This window comes from Poromitra crassiceps (genome assembly GCF_964638095.1).
Source record: "Poromitra crassiceps genome assembly, chromosome: 15".
Taxonomy (NCBI): domain Eukaryota; kingdom Metazoa; phylum Chordata; class Actinopteri; order Beryciformes; family Melamphaidae; genus Poromitra; species Poromitra crassiceps.
Window position 1 is genome coordinate 19,971,699 of NC_139634.1, and position 27,359 is coordinate 19,999,057.

A 27,359-nucleotide genomic window follows, 5' to 3' on the forward strand; every position below is an offset into this window, starting at 1 on the left:
AAAGGCGGAGACCGAGAGTCATGCTCCGCATTCCGAGAGAGTGGTTATACAACGGCCCAGGCTACTGGGTGCGTCCAAAGAGCAGAAGGAGCGAGAGCTCTCACTCTGACACAGACACAATGTCCTGTCCGGGACACACAAAATGAGTCTGCCTCACTCAACACACACACACACACACACACACGTCCCTAATTCATTCATGTTATTTCCCCTTATTTAACTGACGTCATTTGGGCAACTGACGTCACGGTGACGTCATAGAGAAGGTGACGTCGGAGATGGTGACATCATTTAGTATATAATATATATATATATATATATATATATATATAGGTTCAAGTATACATACTACCGCATGCGCTGGGACGCGTCATCAGTGATGTTAACTGGGGTCGTGGCGTGTTTCGGGTCTGTCAACATCATACACCCTCGCCCAGTAGACCCAGCCGAGGCCGATTACGACCCCGACCCGCGTCCCAGAAGCAGCCACTCACGGATCAGCCTTCCTACTCTGTCTGCAACGTTGCCCGTGGAATATATATATATATATATATATATATATATATATACACACACACACACACACACACGTGTGTATATACTTTACTATACTATATACTATTAGTGCATTCCTTTATAACTGGGGACTGGTAATCTTACGACTTCAAAGGTCATGAGCTGGGCGGTGACATCATCAGAGCTGGTATTTCCCATTCCAAACTCGTAGGAGTCTCAGCAGCCCCAACCTCAAAAATCCAAGATGGCTGCGCCACGCAACAACAGTAGTAGTAATCGTAGTAATATTGTGTAGCACTTCTGTTTTGTTTTTTGTCTCATTAAATCAGCTGTACACACAGCACTGCCTAACTTCTATCTGTGTGGACATGAGGCTGCAGTGTTTGTATGCGCAAAATGCCGCGAAATGCCATGTTGTCAATTGTTATTGCTAACAATGGCTAACAATGGCTAGCCTGGCTAGCGACTGGATCTGACCAATCAACAGTGAACTTCCCAGCTCAAGTTTTTTGCAAATGGAACGCTAACAAAACGGATGTGATGTCATTTAGCCTCCACATCCCAGTTATTTTGCGATAAAGGAACGCACGATATATATATAACTGAGTATGTCATCTTCCTGAACATACAATCTTTGGCACTACAAATCCCCCTAGTAGTGACGCATGTGTACTGTTTTGAAGCCAACTGTTCTATTTTTATGCATTATGACATGTGTTCAAAGAGCCTGATCAAACATTAGCCCTGATCACATAAACTATAATAAAGATACCCTACTGTCCATTTCTCAGGGGGGGGGGGGGGGGGGGGGTCGGCAGTGGAGCACGGTACTTCCTGCGTGCAACCGAGGTGTGTACCACTGAACCCATTCCGGCGGAAGTTGGGCTCACTCACGGCCTTGTTGTAGTAGCAGCCACAAAAGAAATGGCGAGCGGTATCGGGAGTGAGTAATATTTCCTAATTCTCGATTTTGTCTATAATAGCGTCGAAAATGAACACTAAACGATCGCAAGACATTACAGATACATTCCTTTTGGTTCGAGTCAGTAGCGTATCTGCTTGCTTGATAAAAATGCTGCAGTGTGTTGCTGCGTGTGTCTCATGAATGTGTCCCCCCTCACAAGAGCTAACGTTAGCCAACGCTACTAGGCTGCTATCAAATATTAAATTGTATGTTACTGGTGCACACAATCAATAAAAGCTGACGTATAGTTGTTTCATCTTGTACTTACTGGAGTAAACGTGTTTGTGATCATGTCTTACAAAAAGGCGAATAACGTTAAACCCACCAACGTTAGCTTTTACTGACTAAATAATGTTAGCTGGTGAACTACCTGCTCACTCAGTGTTGTTTACATTTACAAATCATATCATTTGGGTTTTATGGGGATATAGTCCAGTGGCTTAATGCTCATATTCAAGCTTACCGTTACGGAGCGGATAAAAGCACCACATTTTCCATGAGGCTTCCTGAGGGCCCACTTAAGGATTTTAGAGTAGGAGCCCAACCAGAAATTTTGAAAATCTCCATACAGAGCACCATATTCTCTTGCTCAACATGTATGAAAAAATGTGACGTTTTCTTGAGTCTTAAGAAGAACATTGATGGTAAAATGCTCTTTTTAGGCCACTGAATAAGCTGAATCTGCTTTCATTTGTACACAGACTAGTAGACCTTCCAAATGTAAGTGTAAAAGTGTAAAATAGAGTGCCATGACACCTGGTGCACCTTCCATAAGTCCTGTACAGTATAGACGGAATTATGAACAAAAAGGAGAAAAACATTTCCTATGTTAATATCACAAGTTTTCTCTATTTTCTTTTTGGCTTTAGACTTAAACATCAAGTTGCTCACATAGCCCTACCTAATTACAGAGTTCATATTTTGTATGCACAAAAAGGATCTGTCATATCGATAAGTCATGTGATATTAAGGGCTAGTCATGTTGTATCTTTTTTCTTCTTCTTTATTATTATTATTGTTTTAGCTTGCGACATAAAATCCAATCAATACCAATTAAAGAAACTAGCAATTTAAGAAATTAACAGTTTGATTATAAAAATAATTGAGATAGAACAAAATGTTTTAGCCTATCTAATACAGACACGGCCCACAGAGAGAAGAACTTTCCTCTATACATGTATGTAGAAGTACTGGAAGAACTTGCCCCTCTCTTCTTTGCATTGGACCATGTGAGCTATTCAAGATGGATGTCTGTCCATATCAGGGACATGAAGTCTTTGCCCAACACTATCAAGGATGAGTTTGAGAAATGTTCACACTGGGTTCTTTCAAAGACGTACAACAAGTTCTCTGTGATCCCTTTTGACCAAGCTCATGAACAGGAGAACTAGGGATGGGCATTTCTAGCAAAAACACTATTCGAAATTCGCTGGCCAAATTCGAATTTAATTCGAATTTCGAAAATAAATAAATAAATGTAAAAAAAAAAAAAATTTTTTTTACATTTTTAATTTTTTTTACATTGACATTTTCGAAAATAAAAAACAGTTTTGACAATCATGAGTGGTTGTGGTTCATTAAATATTTAGTAGGCTCAGGTCTGAGTGCCAAAGGGGTGCCAAAGTCACCCCCTCTCCCTCTTCATGGGATTTCATCCGCCATTCATTTTTCCATAAACCTTGCTTAAAATGCTTATAGCGATTTGACTATACCGGTACTTAGAATCAGGGGAGACAATGCAACATTTCACTCAAAAAAAAAAAAAAAAAAAAAAAATTTTTTTTTTTCGAATTTCGAATTTCAATAATAAAAGTCGACCTTGATAATAACAACGATTATTCGAAAATTCGAAGTTCGATGCCCATCCCTAAGGAGAACAAGATCGTGAAAGGTTCAGGTGGTGCAGTTGGCCTCACAGAAAACCCAAATGCTTTCAGACGATGGATGCTCTCGGGACCAGATATGGGAAGATTGTTGAAGGAATTTGAAGAGGAATATCTCCCTGGAGACGACATGGAAGATCCCAAGAATTTCCAGCACCATGAGCAGGGTGTTTCAGCACAGAAGAGGTTTCAGAGACATGTTGTCAGCCTGTCTGAAATTATTAAAAGCATGGGGAATCCTTTCTTGGACGATTTCAAAGATCTAGTAACTCTTGACAGTCGCAACTGCACAGATGAATCAGTTGTAAATACAGTGCAAATCTTGGAGTACACGGGCAAGAGACAATACGAGGAGTTTGTCAAGAATGTGCTTGATGAGCGCACCCACTCCATCCATGATCCAATCAAGAGGAATTCATTTGCACTCTTCAGGCAACCTCGACGAAAGACAATGCCTAAACATGGGAAGAAGATCAAAGTCCTTCAAAACAATGTGGCACTCTTTGGGCAGCTATACATTGCTATGCAGAGCCGTGAGAGTGACTTGGATGAATTCTTTGCACATGAGGTACAGTCCTTCCCTCCTTCCCTCTCAGATTTTGGCAAGCTTCACCTGCCAGGCACACAATCTGACCTACTGCAATGTCTTGACCAGCCTGGGCAATCAGAGCCACCCTCAAGCTATGACTGCAAAATTCTGGATGGAGCAGTTATTGCAGCAGGGGGGTTCCTCCGTATATAACCCCCCCACTAAAAACATGCAGAAGATCAGATCGTCATCGTCATCCGACCAGTGATGACAACATCCGAAGTCGGTCCCCGGGCGCTGTAAGAGAAAGCGACCACTGCTCCTGGCCTGCCCCAGGAGGAAAGGACAAAGCCGGGATGGGTTAAATGCAGAGGACAAATTTCACCGGCCACCGTCAGCATGTGTGTGTTGTGGCCCTCCGTGCATGTGTTGTAGTGTGTTGTGTGACAATAAAGACGGGCTGCTGTCTGAAAATCGTTTTTATTGTCCACTGCCTGCCCACTATTAGAGTCAGCACGTTTGATGAGTATGCAGATGGAGTTTTCATCCCCTATCTGCAGAAGCAGCTGCAGCACCAAGCGGTTGGATGTGTATGGGACACATACATCCCAAGCAGTTTGAAGGAGTCCACCCGTGAAAAGAGAGGACAAGGTGTTCGCAGGAAAGTGTCTGGTCAGACAAAGCTACCAGGCAAATGGATGGATTTTCTTCGTGACCCAATAAATAGGACGGAACTGTTTGCCTTTTTGACATCCAGGATTGAAGAGTTCAACTGGCCACCAGACAAAGCTTTATATGTCACATCAGGGCAAACTGTGTCATCTTTTGGTTCCAGTAGCACCATGAACAGTTGCAATCATGAGGAGGCAGACACCAGGATTGTGGTTCATGTACAGCATGCACTGGAGCAAGGAGCAAAAAGTGTCCTTGTGCGTACTGTGAACACTGATGTCATCATGGTCCTTGCAGGCGTATTTAATGATTTAGTTGTGATTCAACCTTTGACTGACATCTGGGTCATGGGCCACAAATACAGATTTGACCACATAAACAAGATATTTGAAAATCTAGGGGAGCCAAAATCTCGAGCACTGCCTATGTTTCATGCATATTCAGGTTGTGACACAACATCTGCCTTCAATGGTAAGGGTAAGAAGTCAGCTTGGCGGGCCTGGCAGGCCTATGATGATGCAACAGAAATATTTGTTACCGTAGTCTGGCCAAACATCCCTTCCAGCTGCTGGATGTTGACTGTCAGCAGTTCCAGCAGTTCGAGAGACTTACTGTTATCCTGTATGACAAATCCAGTCCTTTGACCTCCATCAACCAGAAGAGAAAATAACTCTTCTGTCATGAGAATCGGGCAATGGAGAAACTGCCACCCACCCAGGATGCGCTACTTCAACATATTCGACGGGCAGTGTATCAAGCAGGCATCTGGGCGACCAGCACACAAACACAGCAAGTGCTTCCTTCCCCACAGGACTATGGATGGACCAAGGAGGAATTGGGGTTGTGGGTGCCAGTTTGGTCAACAATCCCAGAGGTCTCCAGAGCATGCAGAGAGCTGATCAAATGCTCTTGTAAAGGGGACTGTTCACACTGCAAATGTGGCAAAGCCAATTTGGACTGCTCCAAATAGATATCTGCACAGCAAAATAGCACAGCAACAGGTATGACAATTATCTCATATAGAAAGTAGAAATTTTGTCATTTATTGTAAATATGTTTATTTTCACTGGCCTAATGATGTTAACTTTGAAATACTTTCCTTACACCTTATGATGCAGGTCCAAAAAAACACCCAACGCGCTTCAGCCAAGCTTGGAATAGAAGAGGAGTCCTGGTGCTCAACAGTGAGGAAAGACTCTGAGGAAGACAGTTCACCTGTCAAAACATCAGTCAGACCCTTTTTCCCCTAATAAAAAAGAACGTGCAGACCTAAGAGTGCTCCAGTTTTCCTTACTTCGGGTAGTCTATGCCCAGGTAAAACCTTTTTTCTACCTTATGATGCATATTCATTTACACTTTAATCATGTCTAAGTAGATATAGGATACATGTATATCAAAATTAGCAATTTTGGAAATAATCTGAAATTTGATTATGCCTAGGGACTTGAATATAGCAGTCGTTTTTCACTTATTTTATTGATATTGATGGTGTTGCGATTTCATATTTTGCATGGCCATTTTCTCAGGGCTCCTACTCTAAAATTGTATAATAGACCCTCAGGAAGCCTCATGCAAAATTTGGTGCTTTTATCCACCCGGTAACGGTAATTTCACTAAGCCACCTGACTAATAGGGGAGTCCAAAATTTTCTGACCAAAATCTGAAACCAGACAACCAATGATGCATCAATTGTTTCTCCGTGAATGGAAGATTTATCTGAATTTGTACAATGACAGTTTTCAATCCTTCACTTGACTACGACCACCCCTTGGAAAAAAAAAAAAAGATTTGAAGCACACTAATAAACTGATCATTGTCTGAGTTGTAAACAGCATAGTAGTCCGCTGCAGGATATGGAAACACACGCGCACACACACACACACACACACACACACACACACACAGCAATTATACTTTAGTGGGATTTTTTTCCCGACAGAAATCTTTTATATAAAAATGTGAAGTGATTTTTAATGGGGTCTGTACTCTGTACCAAACACGCATGTTCCCTTACATCTGGAGAATATAATTTGTAGGCCGGGGTATCTCTATAGCACCAGCACAATCAATGCTTGATTTAATATGTATAAATGTAATTGGATAAAAGCTGTTATCGGATTATGAGATTTTCATTCAGATTCAGTGAATGGTCCACTGCCTCAATGTCCACACTCACGGACTTGCGGCGCACTTACTAAAGTGCATGAATCAGATTACTTGATTATTCCCAGTTAGCAGATTACTGTGTGCATGTAAATGCACTCATTGAAAAAACGCAGTGATGTCTCATAATTGTTTTAACACATGTGGTAATTGGTTCTGTGACTGAGGTTTGCTATTATCATGTGTGAACAGGAATTGCTCTATATCTCTATGTTAGAGGGTAAGTGACTCAAGTGAGGGGGATACTGTTTGCTCAATGAATGTGAGGGAAAAGACTGAAATGCATGTTACTTTTCTTTTGCAATGAAATTAAGTTAGTTGTGCCTAAAAGTGCAAATAACTTGCTGGTGTACACACTACAGCCAATTGCAGCAGGGAATAGCACACACAACTCCTGGTTTTTAAGCAGCTTAATAGGTGCAGGTTGCAGGAAGATCACAGTTACAGAGGTAGGCAACAGCACTCGCATTAGAAGTATAGTTCTTGAAGTTTTACTACATGTTCTTAATAAATATGTTCTGTACAACAGACGTGTTTCAGCCTTAAGCCATCATCAGTGTAACCACACTGATGATGGCTTAAGGCTGAAACGCGTCTGTTTTTGCCCTACATGTATTAAAACTTCAAGAACTATACTTGTAATGCGAGTGCTGTTGCCTACCTCTATTCTGGTGTATGCAGCCAACCACCTATGCTTAAAGTAAAAGAGTTCAGTTCGCCAGTAAATGGCCAAGACTAACTAGACACACTGTCAGGGAGTTCCCCAAACTTCTGAGTAGCCAGACAGCTAGAAAAAGTAGATAAGATGTTTGCTTGATGCCATCGTCCATCGTGCCAACCCGAGTTCTGTCTGTATATTCATTCATGCATTTTTCCTCTTTAAAGAACACAAGATACTGAATGTGGGGCCGACGGAGCCATGGTCAGTCAGGGAGAAACTGTGCCTGGCCTCCTCTGTCATGAGGAGCGGCGACCAAAACTGGTAAAGTGGAAACCTACTCAAAAATACCTGACATTTATCATTCATCCCATAGGGGCCACTATGCCAGAGTACTGCCCGGCATTTTTTGCTTCCTATGTTCTGTACAAAACCATGGCTTTCTCCCTTCTGTCTCCCATTGCTTGGCCCCGGCTGGGTGAATGAGTTCCTACATGGATTTACTCTGATTCTTTTCTTAACGTGTTAGGCAGACCTTGATATGATAATGTCTTCTTTGTGTATTGATTGTGAGGAATCTCTCTGTCTTCCAGGGTGTCTGTAAGCAGAGCCATCAAGCCTTTCTGCGAGCCCGGCCGTCCACCTGACTGGTTCTCACAGAAGGTGAGAGAGCAAGTGGACTATCATATTTATTTTCTCTCTTTCTCTCTCTTGTTCACCACCACTTCAAAGTCAATTGTCCCATTAAGCCATGTGGATTGGATGCTAATTGTTGAGCTAGTAGCTGTGACTTACTACAAATTCTCTCTCCGTCTTCTACAGCATTGTGCCTCTCAGTACTCTGAGCTGCTGGAAGCCACAGAAGCCCCTAAGTCAGTATTTCAGCATACACACTTTGTTGCAACACCATAAGAATGCGTTGTATTTTTTGGGTTGTTACTATGAGTGTTTTGTGAATAGATCAGCCACCAGACATTAAGTGTGCGTGTGTCCCATGCTCCAGGCGTAAGCGCGGCGAGAAGGGCGAAGTGGTAGAGACCATTGAAGATGTGATCGTTCGTAGACTGACTGCTGAGAGGATAGAGGAGCTGAAAAAACTACTGCGAGACACACAAGAGAAGTACAGGTACGCACACGCACACACACACACACACACACACACACACACACACAAAGAAAGAGCTTTGAGGACTGTGAGACATGACCTTTAACCCCCATGCTTCCCGGCTTCACAGGAAGTTGAAGAAGGAGGTGGATCTGATTCAGACGGGTCACATGGACTCCCAGCTGAAGGAGCTGTGGGCAGATATCGCACTGTAAGACTTCGCTTTTTCTGTTTGATCATATAATTATTCTATTACAGTTACTGCATGACAAATGATTGTCAAACCAAGAAAGTGACCGTTTTTGAATACAAAACATCAGCATACAAAGCCCCCCCACACACACGTGTAATCTGACAAATTTGAAGTCTCCTGGAATACATTTTATTTTGTCTGTTCATACATTTTTACTAGGGCTGTCAATCGATTAAAATATTTAATCGCGATTAATCGCATGATTGTCCATAGTTAATTGTGATTAATCGCAAATTAATCGCATTTTTTTTAATCTGTTCTAAATCTACCTTAAACCGATATTTTTCAAGTTTTTAATACTCTTATCAACATGGGAGTAGACGAATATGCTTGCTTTATGCTGATATGTTTATTATTATTGGAACAATGACAAATACTGTCCAGAGTATTCTTCAGAATAACCTCAAGGGTGTGCATGCTGAACCATACTGTATAGTGAAGTAGAAGCATATAGGCTACTGTAGTAAGCTGCATAATTAGCCTACTGGTTCATCTGAAGAAAAGAGCACAGGAGCAGCTGTGTGCCAGCTCTCTCCCCCCCTCTCTTTCTCTCTCCATCTCTCCCTGACTCTGGTCTGATCGCCCTCCCTCCCTGTCTGTCTGTCTGTCTGGCTCACTTTCTCTGCCTCTCTCCCCCCCGCGCTCCGTTGCGCTGATGCGCCCTCTCTCTCACCCAAAATGTGGGACATTTTCTCAATTTTAAGCTGAACTTGCCAACATTATACCCATTTTCTTCCTCCTTTTCTGCTCACGGGGGTTTCTTTCTGCTTGCTATCAACCACTATCAACGTTACTGCTTCCTGATTTCCCAAACTACGGGTCGGACCAAGGCTCAAACTTCAAAGAAAGTGCATGCGTTAACACATTGAGTGCCAAGGACGTCTGTGGACGTCCTAAAAAAAAGTAACGAGAAGTGCCAAGGACGTCTGTGGACGTCCTAAAATCATAATTCATATTATTCCATAATTCTGCTGTTTAAGGTCGTACCCAGCCAGTGAGCATGAATCCCTTCAAGGGATCACACGGCGCCACCTTAAAAATCTACATGGGAGCTGCGCCACCCACCTCAGATCCTTTACTTTGTGCAGGAGAAAGCGGTGATCAAAGGGGAAACCGATGCATGCTGCAGCCAGAGCCATATAGATTGCTCTGTCTGCAGCTGACAGTTGGCTGCGATCCGCGCCCACAACTGAGCTCTTCTGCCTCTGTCCATCCGTCTGCATATAGTTCCTCCACACGATTACCTGCCAGAAAGGCAGCACCCGAAGCCGAACGGCCAAACCTCTTCCTTCAGTCCCGTTTGCCATTTCCTTGTTGCGCTGGGATCCGCCCGGGGCAAAAACGGAGGCCGCGAAAATAGACTGTGTGCGTGTGGGGAGGAGCCCGCAGCTCAGGGGTGGAGAGGGGGGGAGAGGGGGGTGGGGCACGCAGGCTGCACAGAACCACGCCACCACATCAGAAAACACCAGCCAGAGTCAGTGAATGCGCTTGAAATTAGAGTGCAAAAAGTATTCATAAAAGTGACTTTATCTTCAGCAGAAAACCCTTGAAAGTGCTCTTCTTTCAGAGGCTGTCATTTCATAATGGAACTGTCTAGAAACAAAATTTCTTCTTTGAAAGAAGCAGGAGTGTCCAATGTTTCATTAGAGTCCAGCCCTGTCCATATAGCCCTAATAGAAAAAATTCTATAGCTGTTTTCAACTGAATGGAAGTGAATCTGGCACAGGCTCCAGACAATTTTACTGAAGCGCTGTGGGACTCAATGTGTTAATCGCGCGTAAAAAATAGTGGCGTTAAAAGGAATTTGAGTTAACGCGCGATTAACGCGTTAACGCTGACAGCCCTAATTTTTACACATTCACACCTGGAAGTCACAATTCTCCCTCTCTAACATTTGGGCCACCATCTTCTCAAATTGGTAGTTAAAGGGGGGGTACGGTGGCACAGTCGGTATCGCTGTCGCCTCACAGCTAGAAGGTCCTGAGTTCGATCCTCGCCTGGGACGCTGTGGGCGCTGGGTTTGTTTTCCCCCCCATATCTTCAGTGCCTACTGCCCAGGTGGGTTATCTCGTCGAAAGGGCCTTTCTGTGTGGAGTTTTGCATGTTCTCCCCGTGCTCCCCAGGGGGGTTCCTCCGTACATAACCCCCCCACTAAAAACATGCAGAAGATCGTCATCGTCATCCGACCAGTGACGACAACATCCGAAGTTGGTCCCCGGGCGCTGGAAAGAAAAAGCGACCACTGCTCCTGGCCTGCCCCCCGGAGGAAAGGACAAGCCTGGATGGGTTAAATGCAGAGGACAAATTTCACCGGCCACCGTCAGCATGAGTGTGTGTTTGTGGCCGCATGCATGTGTTGGGTGTGTTCGTGTGACAATAAAAGATGGGCTTGTCCGTCTACTAACTGCTTAAAACTAACTGTTAAACAATTTCCCCCCCCCCCCTTCCAGAAAGAAGAAGCAGGACGAGGAGGAAGCAGAGCAGAAGAGGAAAGCCACAGAGACGGCCTACCAGGGTAAGTAGTCACTGCTAGACTGTTAGACCTACTGAATTATTATCAATGATAATTAATACCAAAATGTTGGTATATGGTATTCCGGAGGTCTTTTGTGCCCACTGCAATTAGCATATATAATAAGTCGCGTACATGCAGGGAGAGCAGACTCCTCCTTTCACTCCCTCTCCCTCTCTCCTCCACACCCCTCCCATAGATACGCTGGTGAACCCTCATTTCATCATTGCTGTTGCTGTATGTCACTTTATAATTATAATGATGTTGCACAATGTCCATTTTGGCCACATAGAACATAGAAGTGTGCTTGCTACAGCTGTAAATTACAGGTGCAATTTCTTTTCTTTTCTTATCTTATTTTATTTAACGTTATTGTAGATAGGATAACTTAAATGCTGTGCTTTCTTTTTTCCAACATTGTATTTATTGTTTTTCATTTATCACATTTAGACATTTATACAAATTACAATACAAACATCCCATACCTATCCCACCTCCCTCCCCTCCCCACAATAGCACAACAGAAAAATAAACAAACATACAAAACAAAAACAAAAACACACCGACATACAGACCATGATTCTTCTGGGGGCTGACTAATTTAACTTGTACTTTTTCAGTTACATCTTGACTCATGTACAGGTACTTAGAATGGAATACAGAGAGCAAATGGAATAAAGAAACAAAAAACAAAATGCAGATGAAAACAGAAACTGTCAATCTTTCATCCCGTCCCAGGCTCTTCCATCATGTCGGCCACATCTGTCCTCTCTAGTTGCTGTGCTTTCTTGACATGTTTCTGACATTTTTGACATTGTCTTTTTCTTTTGTGTGTTTTTTACTGAGATGTGCTGACATTGGCTTCTGCTGTAACACAAGAATTTCCCCCAGGGGATTAATAAAGTATCTATCTATCTATCTATCTATCTATCTATCTATCTATCTATCTATCTATCTATCTTTTAATAATCTTTCTTTTCTTCTTTCTTTCCATGCCTCCCTCTGTACCTTCCAGCTCGTCAGGCAGTGAAAAACACTCCTAAGCGCCTGCCCAGTGTAACGGTGCGCTCTCCTCTGGGTGCCAGCCCCCCCGGCCTGGAGTCTCAGGCCGACTCCTCTGTCCCCACACCACCCATGGACACAGGGAGCACCGCCCCTGATGACACCAGCACCCACAATGTCGTAAGAACACACTTAGACACACTTAGTCTTATTGTGAGTGAATGTATAAATGTGATCGTACACCAAGGTGTTTTTGGGGACCCTAGCTCCTGTTAGAAATAATTGTTTGAGGAATTGCACATCCCTCTGACAACCAGTGTCTTTCTCTCTGTGCTTCGTCTGCCAGGCCCAGGGGGTTGGAGTGTTCCTTCCTGCGGCGGACCCTCCAGGTGCGGGGACTAAAGACGGAGGTCTGGCCGCTCTAGTAGACGACTCCCCGCAGAAGAGGCTCATCAGCCAGAAGGCCACGCCGCCACCCTCCCCTCTCCTGTCAGAGCTGCTGAAAAAAGGCAATCTCATCTCCGCCAGCCCCCGACTGGTGAGGAGGCAACTTAGTCTGGATTTAAACCTTTGTTACTTAATTGACACATTCAGTCCTCAACTCTCCACCGTGAGAGCTGATGTGTGCTGAGCGTTCTGGCGCAAACTGGCTGCCGTGCATCACCCAGGTGGGTGCTGCTACACATCGGTGCCGGTGGTGGATGAGTTGAGTTCCCTCCCACTCCCTCCCCTGATATGTGAAGCGCTTTGAGAGGCTTCTTGAAAGGCGCTATATAAATCCAATCAATTATTATTATTATTATAAACATTCAACACTACCAGAATACAAGATGGTTTAAATATGATTTAAGAAGTGTGTATTTAAGTCTGTCTGTGAACATTTCAAAATAAAATAAAATAAAATGTAGTCACTTTTCTTTTAAAAGCAGTAATGATTCAGAGGCAGCAGATCATTGTGCAATATTGTAACTGAATATTGCTGCCCTTTCACTGCAGATAGCATTATTGCACAACCACCCTTTACCCACAAAATCTACTACTTTGTGCTCATTTCCTGTATTTATTTATGTCAGGTAGCGGAGGGAGACTCTACCACAAACCTCTCCAATGGACTCCAGACGGCCACCACAGCTGCTGCCTTACCAACAGGCCATGAGGTCACCACAGGTAAATATGTTTACCACTTAACATGCATGCACGCGCACACATGCACCCTCCCCATTTGCTAGTACTGGCAATCGCTAACCTGACTCGAATGTCACTCGATGTCTGTCTCTAGTCTAAATCCAACGGTGTAACCAAAAGTTAAATTGTGCACTTCCCTTCACAACTTGGATCTTGCCTGTGCTGTTCGTCTGTTTCTTTGGGTAGAGAAGAAGATTCTGTTTTAACGACTGAATAATTACTTGCGGTGAAACACCGCAAGTGTGTGATTGTTTTGCGTGTGTGCTCGCGTTCGTATTGATCCTTGTGTGTGTTTTCAGAGGGCGAAGCGGAGGCTGCGGTGAAGGCGGAGTTCGCTGAGGAGGTGGGGTTAGTAGAAGAGGACCTGGTGGCCGTGTCTTACATGGGAGACGAGTTGGACCTGGAGACTGTCGGAGACATCATCGCCATCATAGAGGAAAAGGTACACACTGCGTGTGTGTGTGTGTGTGTGTGTGTGTGTGTGTGTGTGTGTGTGTGTGTGTGTGTGTGTGTGTGTGTATATAGAAGGATCCGTATTGGTTAGTTGATAAATCATGCAATAGAGTCGAGCAGAAACCCAAGTTTTGTGTGTTTTAATTAACAAAGTATACAAACAAACAAAGCACATCAAACATCACAATATAACAATCATAACCAGCAGTATGAGCATTCAGGCAAGGACAAAAAAAACGACTATTAAGAAAAGAAAAGAAATAACTACAATGAATAAAACATATACCAAAATTAAATAACAAGAGGACTATCTCAGATTAACTTAAGCCTATCCAGCAAGGACAGAAACTTCAGAGCTTTCTTGTCCTTCATGACTTTCAAAGACTTACTCAGAAGCTTAAGCTCATCCAGTGGCACAAGCTGGGTTTAGTCTTACAGTATCTACACTTAATCGATCAAATACTTTCCTAGTAGCAGAATAATATTCTAGCAGGAACCCAAGTGCTTTGAGGATGAGCAGCGGAGACTTCCGTGCGGCCGTGCCATTTATATTTTTTCATTTGCAGTGTGTACATCTAGATGAGTACGTGGCTGGTTTGTGGTGCAACTCAGGTCCACATTGTCAACCTGGAGTAAATACAGGGAAATACATTTTTAATCCACCAAATACACAATTGATCTGTCTGTCAGAAGAAGTACACCATTAAAGCCCATTTAGGTAGCAGGCTCCTTTGTGGCATACCAATGCAGAGAATACATTTATATTTTATTTATTTATTTATTTATTTATTTATTTATTTATTTATTTATTTAGCATTTATTTATACAGGGGATATCTCTTGAGAGCAAGCTCTCATTTGCAAGAGTGCCCTGTGTACAGAAAACATATACAAAGAGGTTACAAGTTTACAGACATATAGAACAAGTGAAAATATTTCATGTAAAACACGAACACTCCTCGTGTAGGGCGCTCTCTAGGAGCATTCTGAAAGAATTAAGAGGGATCAATCGCTCCAATTTTAAATGGTCCTGGAGCTCATTCCATTTGTTAGGAGCATAAAAAGAAAAAGCAGTCTTTCCCTGCTCAGTCCTCACGCGTGGCACAGACAGTCTGACATAAGACCGCGAGCGTGTTTGATAACTTATACTGTTATGAGTGATAGTTGAGGACAGATAAAGTGGCAGCTTCCCAATCAAAGCTTTATAAATAAACAAAAGACAATGTTGCTCTCTGCGACCGTCAGGGAGGGCCAGCCCACATTTTCATATAATATACAGTGATGTGTAAGAAAACGGTCACCTGTTATGAAACGCAGAGCATTATTATACACAGCATCAAGCTGCTTCAAAATGGTGGGTGAGGCATGCATATATATAACATCTCCATAATCAAAAACAGATAGAATTAACGATTGAACAATAGATTTTCGAGAATAAAAAGAGAAGCAGGATTTGTTCCTGTACAGGAAGCCAATCTTCCTCCTCAATTTCTTGGTAAGGTGTTCAACATGTGAGTGGAAGGAAAGTTTAGTGTCCAGCCAGATACCAAGGTACTTGTATGAGTCCACACATTCAATTTCCTCACCCTGAAGTGTGCGTATACCAAGGTTGTTGTAAGTAGATCTAGAGAACATGATCCACTTGGTTTTATTTGAATTCAGGACTGATTTTAGTTTGAAAAGGGACCGTTGAAAGGCATCAAAGGCGACCTGCAGACTTGTAGCGGCTTGCGCTGGAGTGGCCCCGAAGCAATATAAAATTGTGTCGTCTGCATAAAAGTGGACGTTACTGAGCCCAGAGGGGGAAAAAATGTTATTAATGTAAAGAGTAAATAAAATTGGACCGGAAATGGACCCTTGAGGCACGCCCTTACCGATCAACAGAGGGCTGGATTTGATGTTGCCAGCGACAACAGATTGTTTTCTCCCGGTTAGGTAGTTGGCGTACCACCTGACTGAGGGATCATCCAGACCAATGTCGGACAGTTTACATAACAAAATGTTGTGATCTACAGTGTCAAAGGCTTTGGATAGGTCTACGAAGAGAGCTGCACAATGCTGCCGATTGTCGAGACCATTTAGAATGTTATTTATTACAAGAGAAGTGGCTGTGACAGTACTGTGTTTGGGTCTAAATCCTGATTGGTGGGATTGGAGGATATTATAAGTGTCTAAAAAAGCCCTTAGTTGCTCGTTCACTAATGTTTCAAGCACCTTGGCTAAGCAGCACAGTTTTGAAATAGGACGATAGTTATTTAGTTCGTTCGGATCGCCGCCTTTGAAGAGGGGCGTAACCAGAGCTGTCTTCCATATAGATGGAATCTCACCAGAGATAAATGTCAAATTAAATATGTGGGCTATCGGTGCGGCAACCAGGTGGGCACTAAGTTGTAAGAGAAATGTTGCAAGATCATCTTCCCCTTTGGACTTCTTTGTATTTAGTTTTAAGAGCGCCTCAAGGACTTCGTGATCGCTTACAGGTCTAAATGAAAAGCGGTTGGCGAAAGGGGAAGGGTCTGAAGAGCCCTCAGCTGAGGGATCAGCAGAGGCATCATGAGTGTGACCTGAGGGAACTGTACTAGCAGAGAGCTTCTCAAATAGATACCCGGCAGAGGCAAAGTGCTGGTTAAAAGCATCACACATCTCTACTTTATTGGAGATTATATTATTCTCACAATTAATCTGAGGGGGGAGAGCAGAGGAAGTTGAAGATTTCAGTGACTTTACAGTTTTCCAGAAGCTGGCTGTATTACCTTGAGTGTTCGTAAGAGAGGTTAAATAATAATCAGATTTGGCTTTTCTGATTAAGCTGATGCATTTGTTTCTTGTTTTCCTAAAGTGTAACCAATCTACAGGATTACCAGATGATCTGGCATGTGACCAGATGGAGTCTCTGGTTCGCAGGGCAGATTTGATGTCCTCTGAGAACCAGGGACTAGAGCGATTTTTTATTCTAAGGTTTTTGTAAGGGGCATGTTTGTCTGTGATTAAATTAAAAACACTAGAGAAATAGTCTAAAGCTAGCTCAGGATCAGGGACTGAGCATAATCTCTCTAGGTCCGAATGAAATAAATCGTGCAAAAACCCCTGATCCGAGAAATTCTTAAAATTGCGTTTTCTCAGTCTGATGCAGGCTGTGGGACAGTGATCGCTAATGCCTTGTGCAAAAACCCCACTCTGAGGGTATTTAAGGGGTCTGTTGGTTAAGACAATGTCTATCAGAGTGGATTTAGATGGGGTTTTTACGTTTGGCCTAGTGGGATGGAGAATGAGCTGGGATAGGTCTAGTTCTAGACAAAGATGTTTTAGATTAGTAGATGCCTCTGAGAGCCAATCCAGGTTCAGGTCACCTAGCACTATTAGTTCAGTTGAGATAAATTTTGACAGCACTTTCCCAAAATCGTCAAGAGCCGATTTCGACGCATTTCGACGATTTCGACGATTTCGACGCCGATTTGCTGCAATGACCCTGATTATGAAACTGTTGTCTCTACTTAAATAGGTGACCATGAGCTTTATTGCTTATCATGTGATCTGGTGTGTGTGTGTGCTCTGAGTGCACCGTGTGTCAACATGTCTCTGACCTCTTAGGGCAGTAGGTCAAAGCTGTACAGTTGATGAGTTTGCACATTGATGAAACGTGTGTGTGTGTGTATGCCTGTGCATGTGTAGGAGTGCGGCCACCTTTATGCACATAATAATCTGTTTTTGCTTGTCTCTGTCTCTCTCTCTCCTCCAGGTGGATGACTCAGTGGAGGCCTTGGATGCGGCAGCAGTGGAAGCGGCCCTCTCTCTGTGCGAGGAGGCCGTCTCAGGGGGCCACCCTCTCCCGGGCCCCTGGGAGACCCAGGAGCTGAAGGCCTCGGAGCCCGGGCTCGCGGTCCAAGTCCTGGACCCCACGCAGGGGTGTCAGGACGTGGACACGACGCCGGCCCCCGCCCCTGTTGGCCTGGAGCCCCAGAGTCAACCGCAGATGAAGAGAGAAGAGCAGCTCAAGGGGAACTGCGAGGTGCCCGAGGTGACGGGCAGCGACGTCACTTCCTCTGTCGCCTCTGACGACGGCGCGACAGGAAGTGAAGTTACGGAAGAGGGGGCGGCAGGGAAGGAAGGCACCGAAGTAACGGTGAAGAGTGAAGGGGAGGAATGGAGCCACCCTGAACCCAACTTGCCCTGCCTAGGTGGGTGGCATACACACGCATGCACACAGGCGCGCACACACACACACACACGCACACACACACAGAAATCCAGCTTGTGTGTTTTCTGAGCCACTTCTCGTTTTATCCCACAGACTCTGAGGACAGCTCTGTGTCAGGAAAAGAGTCTAAGGTAACCAAGATATTCCTGCACACACCCGGTATTTTACAGGGTTCCCATGGGTCCTCGATGTCGACATTCAAGCCACTCTCGTGGCTTGAATGTGGTTTTAATTGTGTTAAGCCTAATAGTTCTTCTCATTATAAAAATTCTATGTGTTGTAATTAACCTTGATCTGTGTCTCAAACTATGCCATGTTGGGTCCTTGAATTTGAGGGAATTGGGTGTGGAAAGTCCTTGAAAAGTCCTTGAATTTGATCTTTAAGCGGGTGTGGGAACCCTGATTTGAGTTCACTTTGCTTACTTTGGCCACGTGTTCTTTGCGTCCAGGAGGTGAAGGAGGAGGAGGCAGGGAGCGAGGGGGACCCAGAAGAAGGGATGGAGATGAAGGAGGAGTGCGGCGAGGGGGAGGGGCCCTACCTGTCGGAGGTGGAGCGGGTAGCCAGCGAGAGCGAAGACGGCTATGGCCCCCCCTCCCAGCGCTACACAGCCGATTCGCTGGCCAGCAGCCCCGCCTCTTCCTCTCAGTTGTGAGTGTCCAGTATGTTTCTGGTGGCATCTTTGATAACAATTATGTTAGAAAGTACCCACAAAGAGAGACGTTTAAAGGATGGCTTTACCGATAATCAACCCACTTTGTATCATCATATAATCTCGGTAATAAAAGCACATGGGCACATTGGGCAGTGTTTACCTTCTCTCTCTTTTTACCTCACGGAGAAAAATCCTCCTGCAGAAACTCTGCCCCCATGGATGTGCGCAGACTTAAAAAAGAAACAATAACAGCCACCCTCGGAGCAGATTCTGCCTCTTGAGCAGAACTTCCGCAGCTCTGTTGTGATGCGTTGTGACGTAAAGCGCTTTGCCAGAGGAGGAAATGGGAGATCTCTGTGAGCAAAACAGAGCGAGAAGGTAAACACTGCCCATGTGCTTTAACAAGATTATGAATGATACAAAGTGGGTTGATTATCGGTAAAGCCATCCTTTAAATACTGCAGAATGTACTGGATACTAGATAGTGGGAACAGGACAGGGCCAAGTACTGAAATGACCTCAGGCCTCACTGCAACAAAACATCTGGGAGAAAGGCTGCTTTCAGTCTACTCTAGATAAAGCTTAGTTGGCATTAGTCAGGGATATTTGGCTTGTGACCTCTGAATCAGATTGGGACTCCATTTCTCTGAGTTAAGCAGTCTTTGGCTGCTGACTGACTGCTAAGTATTTCTGTCTCTGCCACCCATGGTTTCTCTCTCTTGCTTACACTTTTCATATCATCTGCACGTTGAACTCTCCTCTTCATTGCTCTGTCCCACTTTTTCCTGTCTGCCTCCCCCTCTCTGCTCTCTGGGTTAGCTCGACATGTGGTGAGGACCAGGAGGCTGTGCAGGCCCAGAAGATCTGGAAGAAAGCCATCATGCTGGTGTGGAGAGCCGCAGCCAACCACAGGTGAGCTCTTTGGCATACCTCAACCCCATTAGCCAATCGGAGTTCTCAATGCTCTCAACACTTGAATATATTATCTCCCAATCAATCAATCAATAATTTTTTTTGCCTCCATGTTATAAAACAACCAGTTTGATAGACAATTAACTGGTGTTTGTCATTAACTCGCAGGTGATTTTTTTCATCAGGTGATGATCAGTTATACTGACAATTTGCGATATTAGTAGGAAATGCGTGCAAAGAACACAGTTTCCACTGGTCATGGAATTGGTCTGGGATCTTAAGAGGTGAATCCCAGACAGGGAAACTCAGGGAATTTGATCTATTCTTTGGGGAAGTCAAGTCACGGGATATCAGGGAATTTAACAAATGGTTAATTTGACAGAATGTCTTTTGCTGTTTGTTTCACACATCCATTGCATTAGCTGGTGCGTTTCAGTTGATTGAACAGGCCATGGAAGCGCTCATGCTTAGTCATGGAAAAGTCGTGGAATGGAGGTGCTATAATGGGGAAGTTACTTTTAGTGTCTTACTGTTGCTGTCTCAGGTATGCCAGTGTCTTCTTGCAGCCTGTGTCAGACGACATCGCCCCCGGTTACCACAGCATCGTACACAGGTCAGACCACACACACACACACACACACACACACACACACACACACACACACACACACACACACACACACACACATTCCCTCAGCACTTTGTTTGACACTACCGATGCAAAAGCAGGGGAGCTTTATTCTTTAGCTTTATTATTTATAAAAATAAGACTCAAATCTAAAACAACCTCTTTCTGCATTAAATCTTCTCTCGGTCTCTTCTTGAATCCAACTCTGCTGGTAATTGAAACTAAATGTTGTGGAAGTCCCTTCCAGTAGGTATTTTTAAGGCAGCAGATCTGAATTTAGGCAGGGCGAAATTACCCTTCCAGACTCGTCTAGTGCCATAGTCATGATCATCACTAGTAAGCGACAGCTGAGAAGAGAGGCAAGCAGGTTTACGTAGCGTATAAACGTTTTCCATAAACAGAACCAGGCTAGAATCAGCTTATTCATTGTAGGGGGAAAGCCTGCTGTATGCACATGTCTAAATACCCCCTCCACCCCACCTCAGACCCATGGACCTGTCGGCCATCAAGAAGAACATCGAGTCGGGCGTGATCCGCACGACGGCCGAGTTCCAGCGCGACATCATGCTGATGTTTCAGAACGCCGTCATGTACAACTCGTCGGACCACGACGTGTACCACATGGCCCTGGAGATGCAGCGTGACGTCCTGGAGCACGTGCAGCAGTTCCTGGCCACCCAGCTCATCATGCAAACCTCAGAGAGCGCCATCTCCACCAAGAGCCTCCGCGGCCGGGAGGGCAGCCGCAAGCCGGGGGAGCCCAACGAGAAGGTGGGTGGACGGGCCGGCCGGCCAGTGTTGTAGTCAAGTCACTATAGACTGTTTTCACGGAATTGTGATGTTAGAGAACAGTTTGAAACACAGCTTATTTCCTGTCAGCTATTGTATTAGCAAACACTGCAACAGGAAGTAAGCTAGGGACAATTTAGAGTGTTTGTGTTCAGTTAAAGCCGTCTATATGTAGCAATGGCTGTCTATGTAGCAATGGCTACATATACAGTAGCCCCGCTGTCCCAGTCCAAGTCTGAGTCGATCGAGAAGAGTCCGAGTCTCCTGATTACCTGAGCCCAAGTCTGAGTCCGAGTCTGGAGTCACTGAACATGAGCGTGAGTGCACATGTAGGTGGAACACAAAATCGAGAATAATGTGATATATGAATATAGCGATCAATATCTTATGTCGCATTATTAGGGCATATTACAAAAAACTGAACAAAAACAAAACAAGTTTTTCAATTATCAATCTTTATCAATTAACAAGTCCGAGTTCTCGTCTCCGACTTCAGAGTCCGAATGCATGAATGCTCGAGTCCGAGTCATCAGGGCTCAAGTCCAGGTCGAGTCACGAGTCCTGAAAATGTGTCCAGGACTCGGACTCGAGTCGAGTGGGACTCAGACTTGACGACAACACTGGCTGGGTGAGTGGGCGGGGCTGTTGTTGGGTGAGTGGGCGGGGCTGCAGGTGTGATGTCTGGAAAGTCTGCCAAAGCTTTGGGAAGTGGACAAATGTGTGGAAAGGCACATGGATAAAACCTGTTTGTTCCACATGTCGCTAGACGTTCTATGTCGTCTACTGCCATTTCACAAACTGGAGCATTTAGTATGCTGCTAACAGCAGAATAATGTTCTGCTGTTGAGCTTGATGGCAGTCGTTTTGTCCAACTTCCATCAGCATACATCATATTAAACACCCTCCAAAATCTTCATATCCAGGAGGGCTGGGCAATATATCGATATTATAACGATATCGTGATATGAGATCTTAGATATCGTAATTTTGTTATTTGGCATAAGTGTGGTCTTTTGTGTGTGGTTTTAAAGGCTACATTACAGTAAAGTGATGTAATTTTCTGAACTTACCAGACTGTTCTTGCTGTTCTATTATTTGTCTTTACTCACTTCTTATCCACATTACTGATGATTATCAAAAATCTCATTGAGTAAATATATTTTGTGAAAACACCAATAGTCATCCCTACAATAATGTCACAATATTGATATTGAATTATTTAGATTTTGTCTGTATCGCCGACGCCCAGCCCTTCCGTTCTATATATAGAAAGGAAGGGCTGGGAAAACTTTAGAACACGGGCCATACATCGGAACACGGGCCATACATCAGAACACGGGCCATACATCAGAAACGAGCTTGCCCCCCAGAGTTTTGTTTTTTGTTTTTTTAACCAATGGATTCCCAGATTGGCATGGGACAGACTTCAGACCATGTGTTTAAATCTAGACGGAACTGCATCGGGGCATAGGAGTACGTTTTCTTTCTGGGTTTTTTTCTGGTTTCTTTACTGCTCTATGACAGTAAACTGAATATCATTGGGTTGTGGACAAAGCAAGACATTTGAGGATGTCATCTTGGGCTTTGGGAAACACTGAACGACAGTTTTCATCATTTTCTGACATTTTATAGATAACTAATCGATTAATCGAGAAAATAATCAACAGATTAATCGATAATGAAAATAATTGTTAGTTGCAGCCCTAAATATGTGTCCAAATCTGTCAGTTTTGTCTAGGGCAGGGGTTCCCAAACTTTTCAGTTTGAGTACCACTATGCACCAAACCACATTTCCCAGTGACCACTTCCACTGTGGATACCACACACACACACGCACGCGCACACACACACACACACACACACACACACACACAGAGGACCCCTTCGAAAATATTTTTGTCCTCGCCAAAATTTTGCCTAACTTTGTTTGGAGCATTATTTAGCCACCTTCCTCACAGTGCTGACCAATTTGGGGCCCGCGGGCCAAGTTTGGTTTTTGTTTTTGTTTTTTCCCCCCGATTTTTTATCCCATTTTTTTATCCCCCATTAGTGCTAACTTAATTTATTTATCCTTCACGCTATTCCAACCAGTTCCCCTCCCTCTGAACAGGCGCCCTTAACGACCAGAGGAGGAACCACATTAGCAACCAGGATATTGCATGTTTTTGGCAAATTGTCATGGCAAATTGTTTACAAAAGATGGACAATAAAGCTGATTTTCAAAGTACCTTGAGGATTTTTCAAGTTGTGAATTAAGTCAAATTTTTCTCTTGATTCCAAAGGTGGAAAATACAACTGTTTTTAACGGGGTGTTTACGGATTAAATGTTTAAGCTCCCCACAAATGCAGATGTTTTTTTAAATATATATAACCAATTGCAAATTATTACAATTACCAAACAGATAAAAAGTAGATTATTATATTTAAATGTTATTTTAGATTTAGAATGTTAATTTTCTATAAAACACAATACATTTTAATGTAATTCCACAACGTTTATTTTTGGCCCTCCACCCAGATTGAGTTTTGGCCCTTCATGGGAAAGAGTTTGGGCACCCCTGAGCTAGGATGACCTGGTACCAATCAATGCCTTAGGTCTTCCACTTTCATAACAGAAACTTCACTCTGGCTTTAAAACTGAGCCCGCTACAGCCTCTGTAAGTAGATTTTCAAAATCGTGATATTTCCCAAATATCGTGATATTTATGAAAATTGGCCCAAGCCTACTCCTCATTGGACCAATCCCTCAAAATACTTGCTTAATTCCTGTAACAGTATGTAGATAAAACCAGTAATTTAGTTAAACACATCCGTGAGCATTATTCACACGCACATACGTGATTTCATGATGCTGTTTAACACATGAACACACTCCAAACACACCCACATTCGTGCTGCTGTCCCCATATCTGCTCTTCTCTCGGCCCGCTATAATGTGCTTTTAATAGGTGGAAGAACCCCTGACCCTAACTTCCCAGCCAAATCATCTCCTCGCTATAATGTGCTATTAATCAGTGGAATAACCGCTGACCATTAACTTCCCAGCCAAATCATATCCTGCATGCCATATGTCTCTCCTCTCACCAACTACTGTCTGTCTGTCTGTCTGCATCTATCTGTAACTGACCTTACTGTCTGTCTGCATCTATCTGTAACTGACCTTACTGTCTGTCTGTCTGCATCTATCTGTAACTGCCCTTACTGTCTGTCTGTCTACATCTATCTGTAACTGCCCTTACTGTCTGTCTGTCTACATCTATCTGTAACTGACCTTACTGTCTGTCTGTCTGTCTGTCTGTCTGTCTGTCTGTCTACATCTATCTGTAACTGACCTTAGTGTCTGTCTGTCTGCATCTATCTGTAACTGACCTTACTGTCTGTCTGTCTGCATCTATCTGTAACTGCCCTTACTGTCTGTCTGTCTACATCTATCTGTAACTGACCTTACTGTCTGTCTGTCTACATCTATCTGTAACTGCCATTACTGTCTGTCTGTCTACATCTATCTGTAACTGCCCTTACTGTCTGTCTGTCTACATCTATCTGTAACTGACCTTACTGTCTGTCTGTCTGTCTGTCTGTCTGCATCTATCTGTAACTGACCTTACTGTCTGTCTGTCTGTCTGCATCTATCTGTAACTGCCCTTACTGTCTGTCTGTCTACATCTATCTGTAACTGACCTTACTGTCTGTCTGTCTGTCTGCATCTATCTGTAACTGACCTTACTGTCTGTCTGTCTGCATCTATCTGTAACTGCCCTTACTGTCTGTCTACATCTATCTGTAACTGACCTTACTGTCTGTCTGTCTACATCTATCTGTAACTGACCTTACTGTCTGTCTGTCTGTCTGTCTGCATCTATCTGTAACTGACCTTACTGTCTGTCTGTCAGCATCTATCTGTAACTGCCCTTACTGTCTGTCTGTCTACATCTATCTGTAACTGACCTTACTGTCTGTCTGTCAGCATCTATCTGTAACTGCCCTTACTGACTGTCTACATCTATCTGTAACTGACCTTACTGTCTGTCTGTCTACATCTATCTGTAACTGCCCTTACTGTCTGTCTGTCTGTCTGTCTGTCTGTCTGTCTGTCTGTCTGTCTGTCTGTCTGTCTGCATCTATCTGTAGCTGCCCTTACTGTCTGTCTGTCTACATCTATCTGTAACTGACCTTACTGTCTGTCTGTCTGTATCTGTAACTGACCTTACTGTCTGTCTGCATCTATCTGTAACTGCCCTTACTGTCTGTCTGTCTGTCTGTCTGTCTGTCTGTCTGTCTGTCTGTCTGTCTGTCTACATCTATCTGTAACTGCCCTTACTGTCTGTCTACATCTATCTGTAACTGCCCTTACTGTCTGTCTGTCTACATCTATCTGTAACTGCCCTTACTGTCTGTCTGTCTGCATCTATCTGTAACTGCCCTTACTGTCTGTCTGTCTGCATCTATCTGTTACTGCCCTTACTGTCTGTCTACATCTATCTGTAACTGCCCTTACTGTCTGTCTGTCTACATCTATCTGTAACTGACATTACTGTCTGTCTGTCTGTCTGTCTGTCTACATCTATCTGTAACTGACCTTACTGTCTGTCTATATCTATCTGTAACTGACCTTACTATCTGTACATATATCTTCTGTCATCTTCCTTCTGTCATCTTCCGCATATGAGAGTCTTGAGTGTGTGCAATGTTTTGTACTCTGTCTTTGTGACTGTCTGTTCTGTCTGTACGCGTGTATGTGACGTGCAGCTGGTTCCTCTGCGTGCTCTCTCTTGTGTGTGACACAGTGTTTTCTCTCTATTTTCTCACTGTAATGTTTGTCCTCCTACAGGACAGTGTCCCAATGGCCTCTCCTGCTTTCCTTCTCTCTCTCTTTGTAAGTATTCAGGTTCTCCCTCAGATTTCACCAGAACCCTGGCCACGCTCCGTACACTCTTGTCTCAACGCACACACACACACACACACACACACACACACACACACTTGTGAACACACTGCCCGTATCACCCTCATACCTTCTTCAGTTCTGTATCCTCGCCACATTCTCACCACATACACACACACACACACACACACACACACACACACACACACACACACACACACACACACTCAGACAGACTCCAGTAACCTTCCATCACTCAAGCTTCAGTCGACCTTGGGTTAATGAGCCCATGGTGTTTCCTGTGTTTTTCTGTTTTCGTGCGCTGGTTCGTGCAAAGTCCTTCTTTCTCTGCATGATTTTGTCTCATTTATTTTCTCACTTTTTATTTGTCCTTCCTTTTCGATCATCGTCCATTTTAATTTCCCTTCTTCATTTGGGGAGGAAGCCTTCCGAGGTGGACTGGGCTGTGTTTTTGTGCGGGTCTCGATCGCATGGGGAGGCCTGCCACTGGGCCTTCCATCACGTTGTCCAACTGACCTTTGACCTTCCCCCCCCTGATGTCGACCCCCCCCTATCCTCTCTCTCTCTCTCTCTCTCTCTCTGTGTCTCCATCTCTCTGCTACAGGACGGAGGCACCAGGGGGCGCCGCAGTGCCATGGAAGCTGACCTCAAGATGAAGAAATAGAGATTTCAAAGAGCAAGACGCTTAAGTCCAGAACAGCCGCCCCTATTCTTTTCTATGCACGGCCCCACACCGGTGGCGGCAGGTGCACTTCACGCCACTGTCCTATTTCCACCGTCGCCTCATTGTCCCCATTGTCCCATGCTGTGTGTTGTCCCCATTGTCCCACGCTGTGTGTGGTTGGTCAGACTTCCTATGTGTGGTGGGGGTGTGGTCACATGACGCGGCATTTCGGCGCCGATGTGTTTTGAACTGTAGAGAGAGAAGATGACTCTCCGGGATCAGAGAATGTGACGCCGTCATTAGATCACTTGTTGTTTTCTGAAGGGAACTGTGCACTCTCTGTCTAGGTTGATGCTAGATTGGATCGGCCGGATGGACATGAACATAGATGATTGGTCGGGTTTAGCGTCAGAGGCGGGGTGTGTGTGTATACGCGCATATTCGTTTGTGTGTTGGGTAAACAAGTGTGTGTGCATACATGTGTATGTTTGTCCCTGTGTCCGAGAGAGCAGCACTGAGCTTCCTCTTCTCCCGTTAATCTGGTTGGTTAATGTGCATCGTCATTGGATTCCACTCCAGGCAAAACAGGCCAGCACACCACTTTTCCTAAGCCTCATTTCACAAGCGAAAAGTGGTTTGTTGTTTGTCATTTCGCTCTGATGAGAAGGTGCAATGAAGAATTGAGCGGCTAGAGTGTGTGTGTGTGTGTGTGTGT

General features: G+C 44.1%; 1 protein-coding gene across 1 annotated transcript; it reads left to right on the top strand.

Moving 5' to 3' along the window:
* The first annotated feature begins 1,414 nt into the window (after positions 1-1,414).
* On the top strand, positions 1,415-27,359 carry brd8b (bromodomain containing 8b). The gene is made up of 18 exons (XM_083652133.1): positions 1,415-1,459; positions 7,613-7,709; positions 7,979-8,048; positions 8,208-8,257; positions 8,389-8,511; positions 8,621-8,701; positions 11,194-11,258; positions 12,271-12,437; positions 12,604-12,795; positions 13,331-13,424; positions 13,742-13,884; positions 17,634-18,072; positions 18,186-18,223; positions 18,542-18,741; positions 19,565-19,657; positions 20,202-20,270; positions 20,771-21,056; positions 26,585-27,359. The coding sequence occupies exons 1-18, from the start codon at positions 1,441-1,443 to the stop codon at positions 26,642-26,644; spliced, it is 2,286 nt and encodes a 761-aa protein (XP_083508259.1). The 5' UTR covers positions 1,415-1,440; the 3' UTR covers positions 26,645-27,359.